Raw genomic sequence first — 12,787 nt, 5'->3', positions numbered from 1 at the left:
GGGTCTGATCTCTCCATAAAACAAGAGCAGGGCCTCAAAAGTAGAAAGCATTGTATTTTAGATGTTACCTAATGTGTTAAAATCCTGCTCTGAACCACGTCTCTGTGCTGTAACACTTTGGCATGCTCAGGCTTGTAGAGGGAATGTTTGATTCTCCTGGTGAAGAGAACATATTCCAACCATCAGCAGGACCAGGGTGAGGCAGTGGGAAAGACAGTCTGGCAGTCTGGTTTGCTCTTACATAAAACATGAAAAGAACCAATTCCTGTCCTCTGCAGCTCTGTGTGGGGCTCACAGGAGCAGGGACTGGGAGGACAGCCAGGCTGAGCTGTGCCCTCCTGCTGGGACAGGTCACCTCAGCTCCCTCCATCCCTCCCGGGGCTCTGGTAATTATTTCTGAGGCTGTGAGTGTGTGGAGATCACCGACGGCCTGATTTCACAATACAGCTCCAAACTCAATCACAGTGAATTTTTAGTTGGTCTTGATATCTGCTGTGATATCTGTTCCCTCTTTGTTGTCACTGAGACACTGCAGGCTCTGCTCTGCCCTGCCAGGTGCAGGCAAACTGCAGATGAACCAGCAGAGCTGGGAGCTGAGCTGGTCTTCCAGGAGGAGTCAAAACCTGCTCCATGGTAAATTCTCCACACCTTGTTACAAGGCTGTGCCACTTCCTAGGGCTTGGTAATGCTGTGGTGAGCCTGGAGTTAATTCACAGTTATGTTTTGTCCTTTGATGTCCATTAACATCGTCAGGATTGTTCTGGAGCATCCCAGAGTCTCCTTTGGTCCTCCTTTAATGCATGCCTGTAAACTGGGTCACTGATGCTGGCAGCAGAGCTTCAGGGCAACAGTGTATAAACATTTATTTATACATTATACAAGTGTATTTATACACTTAACAGTGTATAAACCTGGTGTGTGGCTCTAGCTCATAGTAAATGGCTACAAATTTAGGACCTGGTGAGGGGAAAAACCCTTGGGAAAGTCCCCCCTTCCCTCTCTGCTGTCACAGGGGCTTTGGGAACCCCACATCTGCTTTGACTTGGACGGTCACGGGCTGGTGCCTCCCTTCCTGTACTACTTAAAAGGAGTTATTAATTCTTTTTATTAACTTACATTCACACCTCTTCCCAGTTATGGTTGCTGACTGTTGAAAGAAGCCCCTTCTGCTCTCCAGAGATAGAGCCCAGGGAAGGTTTGTGGCTGGAAAACCACTCCTGTTCCTGGGAGAGCCTCGTGCTCCTGCTTGTTTATGCAGGATGGGACAGTCAGTGTAAGGAAACCAAGCAAGTGAAATTTATTCCCTTGGAAAGATGATTGGTGAGTAATCCCTGCTGGGATTTCACTCTGAGGCTTTAAGGAGCTGCATAGGCTTCTGTGGGATTCAGCTGGAAGTGACTAATGTGGGTCTTTGTAGCTGTACAAAAAATTGCTAAATAATTGGATCTGGAAACTGGTTTCTGGTGAAAACGCCTCAGTGGTGGTGTTTTGTGGGTTCAGTAGAACCCAGCTCATGGTGGACACCTAAGTGAAGTATGAGCTGTGTCAGGGACACAGGTGTTCCTGTCAGAGGAAAGGAGGAGCTGCAAGGTAAGGAAGGATCTCATTTTTCAGCCCAATTGGACTCTGGTCTTGCCTAGAAATCCACTGCAAATGTTTATGGACCATCAGGATCCCCCTGTTGCTGCCCTCCATGCGGAGGCAGGACTGTGTAAGGAGCAGGTTTTATCCTGGTTCAGGTTCTAAGGGAGGTGGGAGATGTGGCTGAAATGGAGAATGTGGGGAAACATCTGCACGGCAGCTCGACAGCCCTAAACCATGAATGGACCTGAGTGAGAGCTGTGGCTTGTTCCTGTGGGTTCCTGGTTCCCCATGGGAGCAGCATCAGGTCCAGGCAGGGGACAGATCCCTTTGTAAAGTGTGATGTCCACAGGAAAGATCCAGACAGGGACCGTGGTCACACTTCTCTGCAGGATAAAGCCAACGAGGGACAGGTTAAAGGCGAGGCTTCCTTATGAGTTTGATTCCTTTGATTCCACTGACGAGCGGACAAAATCACTAGTTCTGTCTGGATGTGCTCGGGATCCTTGTCCCGAAGTGCCTGGGAGACCTTTGGGCATCGAAGAGCCGCAGGAATTGGGCTGTCCCCAAAGCCTGGGAACCGTGCCTGTGATACGAGGGTGCCTATCCCCGACTCCTCCATCCCCCCCAGGCACTGCCCGGCGGGACCGGGGGCACTCGCAGCCGCTCCCGGGCCCGGGGAGGCGGCGCCGGGGGCCGGGCCGGGCTGGGCGGCCCCGGGGAGGCACCTGCGGCGGCGGGGCTGTGCCGGGGCTCCGGCCGCACCGGCACCGGGCTCCCCGCGGCAGCGGCGGGGCTGGGCTGGGCTCGGCAAGGGGCGGGAGCGGCGGCGGGCAGCCCCGAGCCCGCAGCATCCTCCGTGAGTAACGCCGGGTGAGGGTCCGGGGTAGGAACCGCTCCTGAAGGGGGGTAATTGTAACCTTGCTGCCCTAAAGCTCTGCCGCTTTCTGCGCTAAGGATCTGGTCCTTTCTGCCCCAAAGCTCCGTTCCTTTCTACCCTAAAGCTCTGTCACTTTTTGCCTCAAAGCTCTTTTCCTTTCTGCCCCAAAGCTCTGTCACTTTTTGCCCCAAGTCTCTTTTCCTTTCTGCCCCAAAGCTCTATTATATTTTGCCCCAAGGCTCTTTTCCTTTCTGCCCCAAAGCTCTGTTCCATTCCGCCGCCGCTGCACGCGGTGGTTGCAGCGCGGTTACTCCGGGTTTGTACAGTGGATGTACCACGGGAAACGCCAGTTCTTTTATCGGTACATCTAAACCAGAAAGAAATAGAGAGGAGATGTCTTCGCACGTTTTTCTGTTCAACTGGTGCTTGAGCAGTTGTTCCATTACTCGGGAGCCCTGAAGGGACGGGGCTGGGGCTGGTCTGGCGCGGTTTCCTCCGGAGAGAGGGAAGCCCGAGCGGCTGCTGAAAGCTCATTCCATCGCCGGCGGTGTCCTTTCATCACTGGGGACGCTGAATCTCTTCTCCTGACTTATTCAACCCCGGCGCTATAAATACGGGTTTGTTGGTGGTTATTTGTTTGTGGTTTTGGTGGGGTTTTTTGTGTTGTATATTTTTCCTTTTTTATTTTTTCCCAATCTGCTGAGCAGTGTGCTGGAAAGAGCTGGCAGAGTAATATTTAACAGGAAAGGAACTCGAAAGCTCAGAGCATTGTGTTACAGTTCACTGAGTGTCTCCAGCACAGAACAAAACTACACTGCTTGCTTTATTTGGGAACACGCTGAAGCTGCTGACAGGTTTGAATGGCGATTTCTAGTTTTTCCTGGTAATTAATGTATTTATTGCCCCAGGAAGTCCGTGCTAAAGGAAGCGTGGCTTTTTGTAAACGGCTTTCACTGATGGGCTGCATTGTGCTGGGTGGGCAGCAGGGCTCCATTTGGTGATTACAGACCAGGAGACAAGGGCAGAGCAGAGACTTGAGGCTCTGACAGAGTTATTGCCCCTCTGTGGGTGCCACACTGGGGCACTGAGGGTTTGCCAAGGGGCTCTGCAAGGGTGAGGTGTCAGCTGCTGTGTGTCTGCAGGGCTCTGCAGAGGGGAAGGTGCCTCAACATCCAACAAGTTGGCTTAGGCAAGCTCTGCAGAGCTCCAGCACTGTGGTGGTCCTTGGGGGCTTTTTCCATTTTAAGTCCAAATCCTGGTTCTGTTGGATATTTCCCAAGTGTCTAAGCAAGCCTCCTGATCTCAGTGTGCCTTAGATCCTGGCCTGGAACCAGTGGGAAAATACCTCTGGCTTGTTTTCTTCCATATCCTGCAGATCCCTGAAGGGTCTGGAGTGGTTTTAGGATTTGAACGTGGTGGAGTTCCTGTCATTCCCATGAATAACTGCATTCACAGAGGGGGAGGAGAAGTGTGTGTGGCCCAGAATTTTAAGGCAAAAAGAAAAAAAAAAAAAAAAAAAAAAAGAAAGAATTGGGCAATGTGCAGTTCACAGTCTGATTTAGACACTGCTCCTGGGCGAGTCAGTGACAAAAGTCTACCGAATTTGTGTTTCCAGGCATGGCTTTAGAAATGAGGTTGCTCCTTTTGGGGGTCTTGTTGTCACTTCTTGTCACCTGTGGGGGCTGAGGGGTTTTGGGCAGGTAGAATTACTGAGGGGTTTTTAGTTGGTGCTGCTACTGCCCAGAGCTGCCTGCAGTTTGTGCCACTGTCTCTTGGCAAGGCAATGAACGGCTTTTAGTGTGTTTTACCAGGAGCTCAACCTGGGCAGCTCACGCCAGAACCTGAGAGAACGCTGATGTAAAGGTGCTGCCCTGACATGGGGACACTGAGGCTCACACAGGGAGGGTTGTTTGCCTCAGGCCACTTTGAACTTAGGCTTTTCTTCCCTCCTTGCTCCCCCTGTGGAGCCTCTCAAGGTAAAGCCAGGCACGTTCAGGTCTCACTGAAGGACGCTGTGTTTTTATTCCTCTGTGAAATCACAGCTTGCCTCCATCCCTGGCCGTGTTCCCGGGCTGCTGGGAAGCTGAGGGCAGGAACAACCCAGCTCCATGAAACCCCACCTTTTCCCAGGTGAAAGCACTGAATCTGTGTCCTCCCAACCAGCACCTGCCTTCCCTGGCAGGGAGCTGCCTCTCCAAGCCCAGCCATCCTGGAAAAAATTCAAACAAAGCCCTCTTTTCCCTGTGGCCCCTCTGCTGTAATTGCCAGGTGCTGCTCTGAGCCCCATCTCCTCACAAACAAACCCAGCCCAGCAGGGCAGGGGCAGCAGGGAGCCTTTAAAAAAGGGGGCATTGCTCCCACTTGTGCCAGAACAACCTATCCCCTGTATCTGCCAAGGTGTTTGAAATGGAAACGAGCCCAAAGCTGAACTTTATGGAAACATTTCCAGCCCCGTAACGTGGGGATGCAAAAATAAGCAGCAGTGTGGAGAGTGAGGGTGAATGAGAGGCTCTGAGAGCCCAGGCAGGTGTGTGTGCACAGGGGGAAGTGCAGCCCTGTGTCATGGACAAAGAATGTCCTGTGATTACTGTATCAAAGTCCACTTCTTCTCCCCTGCTGAATGGCTTTTATCCAGCACTCCTGATTTTCCAAACGTTTTTCTGAGCAGAGTAGGCTCCAGGCTGAAAATCAGTAGATAGGTTCCCATGGATTTTACTGGGTTTTGCTGGGTCTTTCTTGCAGCAGAGGCTCAGTCAGGTGTATCCTGCTGATTCACGGGGCAGGAATGGAGCTGGGACTCCAGGTCAGGAGGACTGGCACCTTCCACCCTGGCTGGAGACACAGGCCTTGGACCTCCTCACTTGCTACACAAAGCAGAAAAAGCCCAGCCTGCTGCAGTTTTCAAACTGCACCTCAGATTGGTGCAGCCTGCTGGATAAATTAATCCCTTTTGTAAACAGGCGGTTTCGTTACGACAATAAAAATCATTTGGGTCTGGTGACTCATGCACAAAGAGCTCCCCATCCCCAAGGTGCTTTCACCCAGAGGGAAGGTAGGAAGCATGAATATCTCATGGCTTAACGTTAAAATATTCAGCCTTATTTATTTGGAGGTTTTATTTTTGGTAGCCAGAGGAGGAAAAAAAAAGGCTTCTGTAGGTCTGGCATTTGCACTGCCCTTGTCAGGAGCCACAAGGTGGACAATTGGGCTGGGCAGAGTCTAAAGATAAAATATTTCAGCTGATGCTCATATTGCTGAATTAACTTGGCCTTGGCTAAACAAAGGAATCATTCACTCACAGGAGAACGACCCAGTTACAGGCTTGGGGCAAAGTTAGTTTGGTTTTTAGATTAAAAGAAGAAAATTAAACTTATAACTTGAGGGGATTGAAGTATTTGAAGAGTGGCCCTTGCAGTTCTGATCCTGCACCTCTGTCTGACACCAACCACTTCCCTTCCTGCTGCCTCCTGATCCCTCTCATTCCCCACTGACCTGCTCCGTAGGTTTTTAATTTGTATTAATTTTTATTACCAACAGATTTCCACTGAATTATTTCTGGCTATTGTCCGTATTGTGCTGTGTAAAATTAAAGTTACCATGCCACACAATATCCCAGTGGAGCATCAGAGTCCTGCCTGGAAACTCAGTTCCATATCAAGTGCTGAAGGATAATTTACTTTTCAAAGGGCAGTTGGAGTGTCTCAGCTCTGGGACTGGGAGCTCTTTGAAGTGGTGCTCACACCCCTCTCGGGCTGAAGGAGCCCTTTAATGGCTCAGGTTTCCAGGGACACTTGGAAAACCCTTCTAAAACCAGCAAACATCCCAGCTGTTCTTTCCAGATCCAGTTTTACCCACCAAAACACAGGCATGTTTTCAGCTGTGCCCTTGGAAGTTCATCCCCTTCCAATAACAGACCTGAGCTGCCACTGGGCTGAACTCACAACCTCCTGCCACAGCCACGTTGCAGTGTCCCTGTTCAGGGGCTGGTCTTTGTCCTGACACTTTTGGAGCTCTAAGTGAAGGGGTTAAATGGTTTTTCTTCTCTGTGTTAGATGAAGGAAGCTCTTTTAAATTCTATTTCATAATGGAGTTTTTAAACCTTTCTGTGATGAGTTTTTTTCCCTTCCCTCAAGACATTGCTGAATTCTGGGTGCAGAATCCTTCACACTCATTTGCTCAGTAATCTGAATCTCAACCAGAGGTGATAATTTACATCTCAAAGCATTTAAAATACACTGTTGTGTTTATATCTTATTTTACCCTATTAGCACTGACCAGGGGGACATTTTGAGGCAAACTGCTCAAGATTGTACCAAAATTTCAATTGTACCAATTTCCATTCCTTCAGCAGGGCAGGTTTCCACCACAGTGAAAATATGAAGAACCCCAGTTCAGTGAGCCTGTGGTGGGCAGTTGCCCAATCAGCAGTGTGAAATTTGGGTTATTAATTTAGGAATTCACTCTTTTTCCCCTCTGCAGCCAACTCAAGATGATGACGGCCACGCCACTGACCAATAACACTCAGCTCTCAGTGAATGTGACCACAAAATCCCAAGAACAAAGTCTCTATCAAAGTAAGGAAAGGAGTGGGGTGGTGCCTTTTTTTGGTTTTAAAGTGGACTTTGAACTTATCAAACTTCAAACACTGCAGTGACAACTTTGTAAATATGGCTTCTTTCCCCTTCCTGCTTCTCTCCCAGGTTCTGGAGCAATAGTTGCTGCCATCGTGGTGGGGGTGATTATTATTTTCACAGTGGTTCTGCTCATCCTGAAAACATACAACAGGTACGTGGCCAAGTCCTGGAGTCACCAAGTCAAACCAGGATGAACCAAATCCCCAGTTCCCACCTAACAACGTATTTCAGGGTTTGCTGAAAATTTCCAGCAGAATCTAAGCACTAAAGTGCTGATTGCAGTGCACTGAATCTCACTGTCAGTGCTCTGTGATTGGATCACAGGAAGCACAAAGAGCTCCTTGACAGAGGCTGCCTGGTGGGAGCTCTTTTTAGGGATTCCTGATGGTGCAGGGAAGGTCTGAAGTGTGCACCAAGGCTGTCAGAGGGGGAGCTTGACTGCTCACTTCTCAGAGCTCACGTGCTCTGGGAGGACTTTGCCATCTTTGGGGTGAAACCCTGGCTTGGTTTGACTGAGTTGTGTGGGAATCTCCCCCAAACTCACCCTGGGAGAAGCGAGAGCAGCCCAGGTGCCAGTTTTCCCTTTTACCTTTGCCAGGCGCATGCGGGTGCGGCGGGAGCTGGAACCCAAACCCTCCAAACTGGCAGTGCCACCTCCTGTGGGACACCACAGCCACGGCCTGGCCCAGCAGCCCTCGGTGACCTTCATCCCTGTGGACATCCACCTGCACAGCAGGTAACTGGGCACGCTCGTCCTCCCTGCCAGAGAAGAGATGGGATTGTTATCCCTCAGCACAGCCGCGCTGGGAGCAGCAACCAGCTCTTACACACTCTGTGAACTGATTTAAATCCTGGTTTGGTGCTTTGGGAGGAAAAACCAGAGGGCTGGACGCTTTTCCTATCACTGAAATAACAGGTGGAGGTCTAGGAATTGTCAGGATGGCAGCCAGGCATCTCCTGGGTCTGGATAAACCAGGAAGAGAAGGTGCTCAGGTTTTGTGGAGCTTTTGATTCCTCAGAGACTTTGAACCCTCTCTGTGCTGCTGAGGAACAGGAGGAAAATCTGGACATGCCCCAAACTGAGTTTGTTACAAGTGACGTGGAAGAGGTTTGTGCTTGATTTTATACCTGATGGGTAGTACAGCAGGTATCAAAATTGTATTTATCATCACTCATATTTCATGTTTTAATGCTACATATGTATGGGTCGAGGGGAAAAAAAAGTTATTCTTATTTTCAAGTATTTTGAAACTATTTCTATAAACTCTGTAACTCTCCATTTCCAGAGGAACTTGGTGTCTGAGGGGTTTCACTCAATTCAGGTTCGTGGCTGGAGCTGTGTTTAGAATGCTTTGCCTTACACAAAATCTGAGTGCTTTAACTGAAAAAAAATAAGCATGGAAATAGAAAAAAATCATCCTGGATAAAGCAAGGGAGGCTCTGTGCAGCCACTCACCCTGCAAGGCTTTGTTCTCTGGGGCAGCCCAACTATTTTTAGCCATTTTTTATTCCCGAATCCAGCCCAAAGCGAGGTTTGTTTGTGAGTGTGAGGGCTGTGGGTGTGCAGCAGTGGCACAAAGGAATTCCCAGGGACACTGACAGCCCACGGGGCGGGAGCACAGAGCACCATTGTCACACACTGACTGGCAGATTGTCTGAGATTTCATATTTCCTAGTTTTTCCAATAAGCTTGGATCTCTTGAGCAGGTCAGTTTAACTAGCTGCTAATTTTTATTGTGCAGAAACTAAATTCAATTGCTTTGTAATATTCTTTTCTGGCTGAAACTGGAGCAGGTTTTGGATTCCAAACCAAATATTGAGACAGCTGTTTGTGAAGTTTCTGAATCTCCTTGTAAATATTTCTCTTATCCTGCTTCTCTACCTTATTTTTTGTGCCAGGGAGGATTGATTTAATAATTCAGAAGGGACAGTAGATGCACATCTAATTTTTTTCCAAAAGAACATAAAGGAGTTGATTTTCTGTCTCAATCTCTGGATGTTCTCTGAGCAGTTCCACGGGATCAAAATCAAGATTTTTAGGAAATATAAGCCCAACTTACTGCTGTTTTTTTTAACATCCCTAGCCAGACCTACCTCTAGCAAATTTAGTTTACTTTCCATTTGCTTCATTTCAAGCCAACGAAGCTCACAAGCAGAATAAGCACAACTACTGCAAGCAGTTCCAGTTTCACAGAATTACTATTGCTGGCAGCAGAATTGGCTGCTGTGACCACACCAGCACTGCTCCAGCTGAAAAATTCAAATACTACTAAAATTTGCCTCATCTTGGCACCTCCTGGGAGGCCCCACAACCCCTCCTGGCAGCAAAACCCAGAGCTCATGCTGAGCAAGCAAAACCACCTTCTCCAGAAACAAAAATCCCTGCTCTGTGCCATTTGCTGTGGATTTGAGCTTTCCAGGAACAATCCCACACTCGCCCTGCCCTGTTAACAGCAGCTGCCTCAGGGCTGATCCAACCTGTCCTGATTTGGCCCCCAGGTTCCTCTTCCAAACACAGGGATTTTGGGAATGCTCCCCTTTAGCTGGCCCTGTCTTGTAAGAATCAATGGTTGGGTTTTTCCCTCCTAAAAGTTCTACAGGATCTTCAGCAGGTCGCTCCTCCTGCTGGAATTTCACTCAGCCAGATACTCCGATCAAATGTTTAATTTTTCTCTGCTGTGTAAGTGCTGACCCCAAAACTCAGCTTTCCCCCCTTATTTCCATCCTCCTTATCCCAGCAGAGAGCAGGGAGCTCCACCTAGTGTCCTCCTGCCTTCCCGCAGGTTTCTCAACAAACGCATAAAGCAATTCCAGCCTCAGCTATCAGCTTTTCTGAATTCCCTCAGCCACTGCTGAGCAGCCGAGTCGAGCACTGTCCCAAGTTTAGCTGTGCAAAACTCAGCTCATTACAAGTCTAAACAGATAAAATATGATAATTTCCCTTGGGTTTTATTCCTGAGTGCTGTAACCAATTTATTTCCCAAAAATGCATCTGTGATTCAGCCCAGGAGCCATACAGATCAGTGACCTACACTGGTCACACCAGTTTGTCCCGAGTGGGCGGGAGTGGACAGCTCAGGACTTGTCCTCAGGACAAGAAGGGCAAGGAGCTGCTGGAGGGGGACCAGGGGAGGCCAAAAAGATGATTTTGGGGTCTGGAGCATCTCCCTCCTGAGGAGAAACTGCGGGAGCTCGGCCTGGTTATTCTGGAGAAGAGAAGGCTGAGAGGGGATCAATCCATAGAATATCTCTAAGGTGTATCAGAGGATGGTGCCAGGCTCTGTTCAGTGACAGGACGAGGAGCAATGGCCACAAAATAAATGACAATGACTTCCACCTCAACATGAGGAACTTCTTTCCATGAGGGTGGCAGAGCCCTGGAACAGCTGCCCAAGGAGGGCCTGGATCTCCCTTTGTGGGGACATCCCAAACCCACCTGGACGTGTTCCTGTGTCACCTGCTCCAGGTGACCCTGCCTGGGCAGGGGGTTGGACTGGATGATCTCCAGAGGCCCTTCCCAACCCCAACTCCTCTGGGGATTCTGCGACCTCTTCAGAGCCCTGCCCATGGATCAGTGTTATGCCGGGAAGGAGCCGAGAGGCCTGAGGGGTCGCTCTCGAGGGCTGAGGCGGCGGTGCCCTCACGGCCCGGCCCCACCGCCACCCCTGAGGGAGCCGCGGCCGTGAGGGCAGCTGAGATCTCGCGAGATGCCGGCGTCAGCAACGGCTTCAGGGGCCAACACCTCGCGAGAGCGCGACTCACGCGCCCGCTCACCCCCGCGCGCGCCGGAGCAGCCGCGCTCTCTCATTGGCCCGGCTCCCGCGCGCGTGCCGACCCTCCACAAATCAGCAGGCGGCGGAGGGAGAATCTGCGCCGCGCGCGCCTGGCCCCGCCCAGCCCCGCGCGCCCCTCCCGCCTTTCCTCCCCTCCCACCCCCGGCCCGGCTGAGGGGGCGCGCGGTGCACGCCGGGACGGCAGCGCGCGCCGCGGCCGGGAGGAGGCGGAGGAGCCAAGATGGACGCCGGGTTCTTCCGCGTAAGTGCCGGCCCGGGGGGCCCCGAGGGCGGGAGGGCGGCGCGGCGGCTCCGGCGGGGCTCGGGGATCACCGCCCGGCCCCGCTGCAGGCCCGCGCAGGAGCCGCGCTGCCCCGCGCGGCGCCGCCGTGCCTCCCCGCCCCCGCCCTGCGCAGGCTCCTCGCCGCGGAGAAAATGGCGGCGGGAAGAGGCCGCGGCGGCGCGGCCCGGGCGGCAGCGGGGGGAATCGCGCGGCTCCGGGCCGGACTCGGCACGGGGGGAAGCTCCGCCGTCGTTCTCGGTGTTGCACTCCCCGGCCAGGCACCCGCGGGGCCCTGAGCGGCCTCGGCCCCGGAGGTCCCGACCCACGCGGGGCCGTGTCACCGCTGCGACCCCCGAGCTGCGGGGGGCGAGAAGGGGCCGAGGGGCTCTGAGGGGACAGCCCGGGTTTGCGCTGTGCATGATCTTTAGTGTCCACGTTCCAAGGAAATAAATAGTGCTGCCCTAATTTTTATTGAGATTTTTTTGGGGAGGTTTTTAAGAGTATTCATAGCAAAATGAAGTTAGGCTGTATTCATACGTTGGTTTTTAATTTTCAGTCCTTTGAGTTTCTTCTCTGGTCTAACAGCTGTGCTGCATTTTCTGCAGAGACTGTGAAACCTGCCCAGGGTCTATTTATTTTCTGCTTTTTCCTCTATTAATTGAAATGACCTTATTTTTGGAGTTTCCGTGATAATTTTTGAGAATCAATCTAAATCTCAAGGTTTATTCATTTGTACGACCCGTATTATTTTCATTTCCTGTAGCTAGGTCGCTTTTAAAACACGGCAGCACTCGTAACCCTCCCCTTAGTTCAGTTTTCTGTTCATGAACTAGCTCGAGAAAAATAATTGCAGATTAGATCCAATGCAGTTATTAAAAGGGTTACAAATCAGGTACATGTGATTGGCAGCAGGATTACTGAGGCTGAAAACTCGGGATTAGAAATGTAATATTCTTTTCAACTGGCCTGTGCAAGGTGGCATTTTATAAAAGCCAAAGCAGCATGGCACTGAAATGGGGCTGTGAACAGTGTTCTGGTTTTATTCTGGGTTCAGGAGGAACCAAGTGTGAAATGACAGAAATGCAGCAAAGCAGCAATTTAGACTCCCCACACCAAGCAACCTCCTATTGATAATTCTATCAGCTCTTCAGCTTTCTGTGAAGTTTCAGTACAAACCTTTTTATCTTTAAACTCCTGTAGCCCCCTTGCTATGTGGTGTTTGGGTCCTATTGCTGCTTGCCACGTGTGATCAACAAGAAACTTCCTTTCCGTTTCCCTTCTGGGTTGTGAAATAATTAAAAAAAAAAAACCCAACCCAAAGGAACATTCAGTTGTTAAGTGAACTGGCAAGTATTGTGGGTTTTTTGTAAGCCACACAGCAAATACTGTAAAGAGTTTTGATCCCTGGAAGTGCCTGGGCCACAGCCAGTCTTTAGGATCCCCATGTTCTGGAATAGCAAACAGGAATGTCAGTGGATTGTTCCCTTGCAATAACTGATGACATTGCAATCTGTTATGTTGCTAATTCCAGGTGCTTTCTGGCCACAATGAACTTAAAATTTGGAGTTTCCTCTTCTTTATTATCATTTGATTCCTTGACAATTTATATTTTTGCTTGTACTGAACCCCGTTCTTC

At 50.4% G+C, this 12,787-nt stretch overlaps 2 protein-coding genes across 6 annotated transcripts in view; both read left to right on the top strand.

Moving 5' to 3' along the window:
* Positions 1–2,422: 2,422 nt before the first annotated feature.
* NCMAP (non-compact myelin associated protein) lies at positions 2,423–9,148 on the top strand. The gene is made up of 4 exons (XM_066335080.1): positions 2,423–2,440; positions 6,941–7,035; positions 7,162–7,246; positions 7,694–9,148. Exons 2-4 carry the CDS (start codon positions 6,951–6,953, stop codon positions 7,833–7,835), a joined length of 312 nt encoding a protein of 103 aa, XP_066191177.1. The 5' UTR covers positions 2,423–2,440; positions 6,941–6,950; the 3' UTR covers positions 7,836–9,148.
* A 1,896-nt stretch (positions 9,149–11,044) lies between these two features.
* The window catches only part of SRRM1 (serine and arginine repetitive matrix 1), a 19,252-nt gene continuing 17,509 nt past the window's right edge, over positions 11,045–12,787 (top strand). For all 5 annotated transcript variants that reach the window (XM_066335035.1, XM_066335037.1, XM_066335036.1 and 2 more), the window contains exon 1: positions 11,045–11,130. In XM_066335035.1, the coding sequence (XP_066191132.1) occupies positions 11,110–11,130 (21 nt within the window). In that variant the 5' untranslated portion in view covers positions 11,045–11,109. The remainder of the gene's footprint in view (positions 11,131–12,787) is intronic.

The sequence above is a fragment of the Sylvia atricapilla genome, chromosome 24 (genome assembly GCF_009819655.1).
Source record: "Sylvia atricapilla isolate bSylAtr1 chromosome 24, bSylAtr1.pri, whole genome shotgun sequence".
Lineage (NCBI taxonomy): Eukaryota > Metazoa > Chordata > Aves > Passeriformes > Sylviidae > Sylvia > Sylvia atricapilla.
The sequence above is the reverse complement of the archived record's forward strand: the minus strand, read 5'-3'. Positions and strand labels throughout refer to the sequence as shown.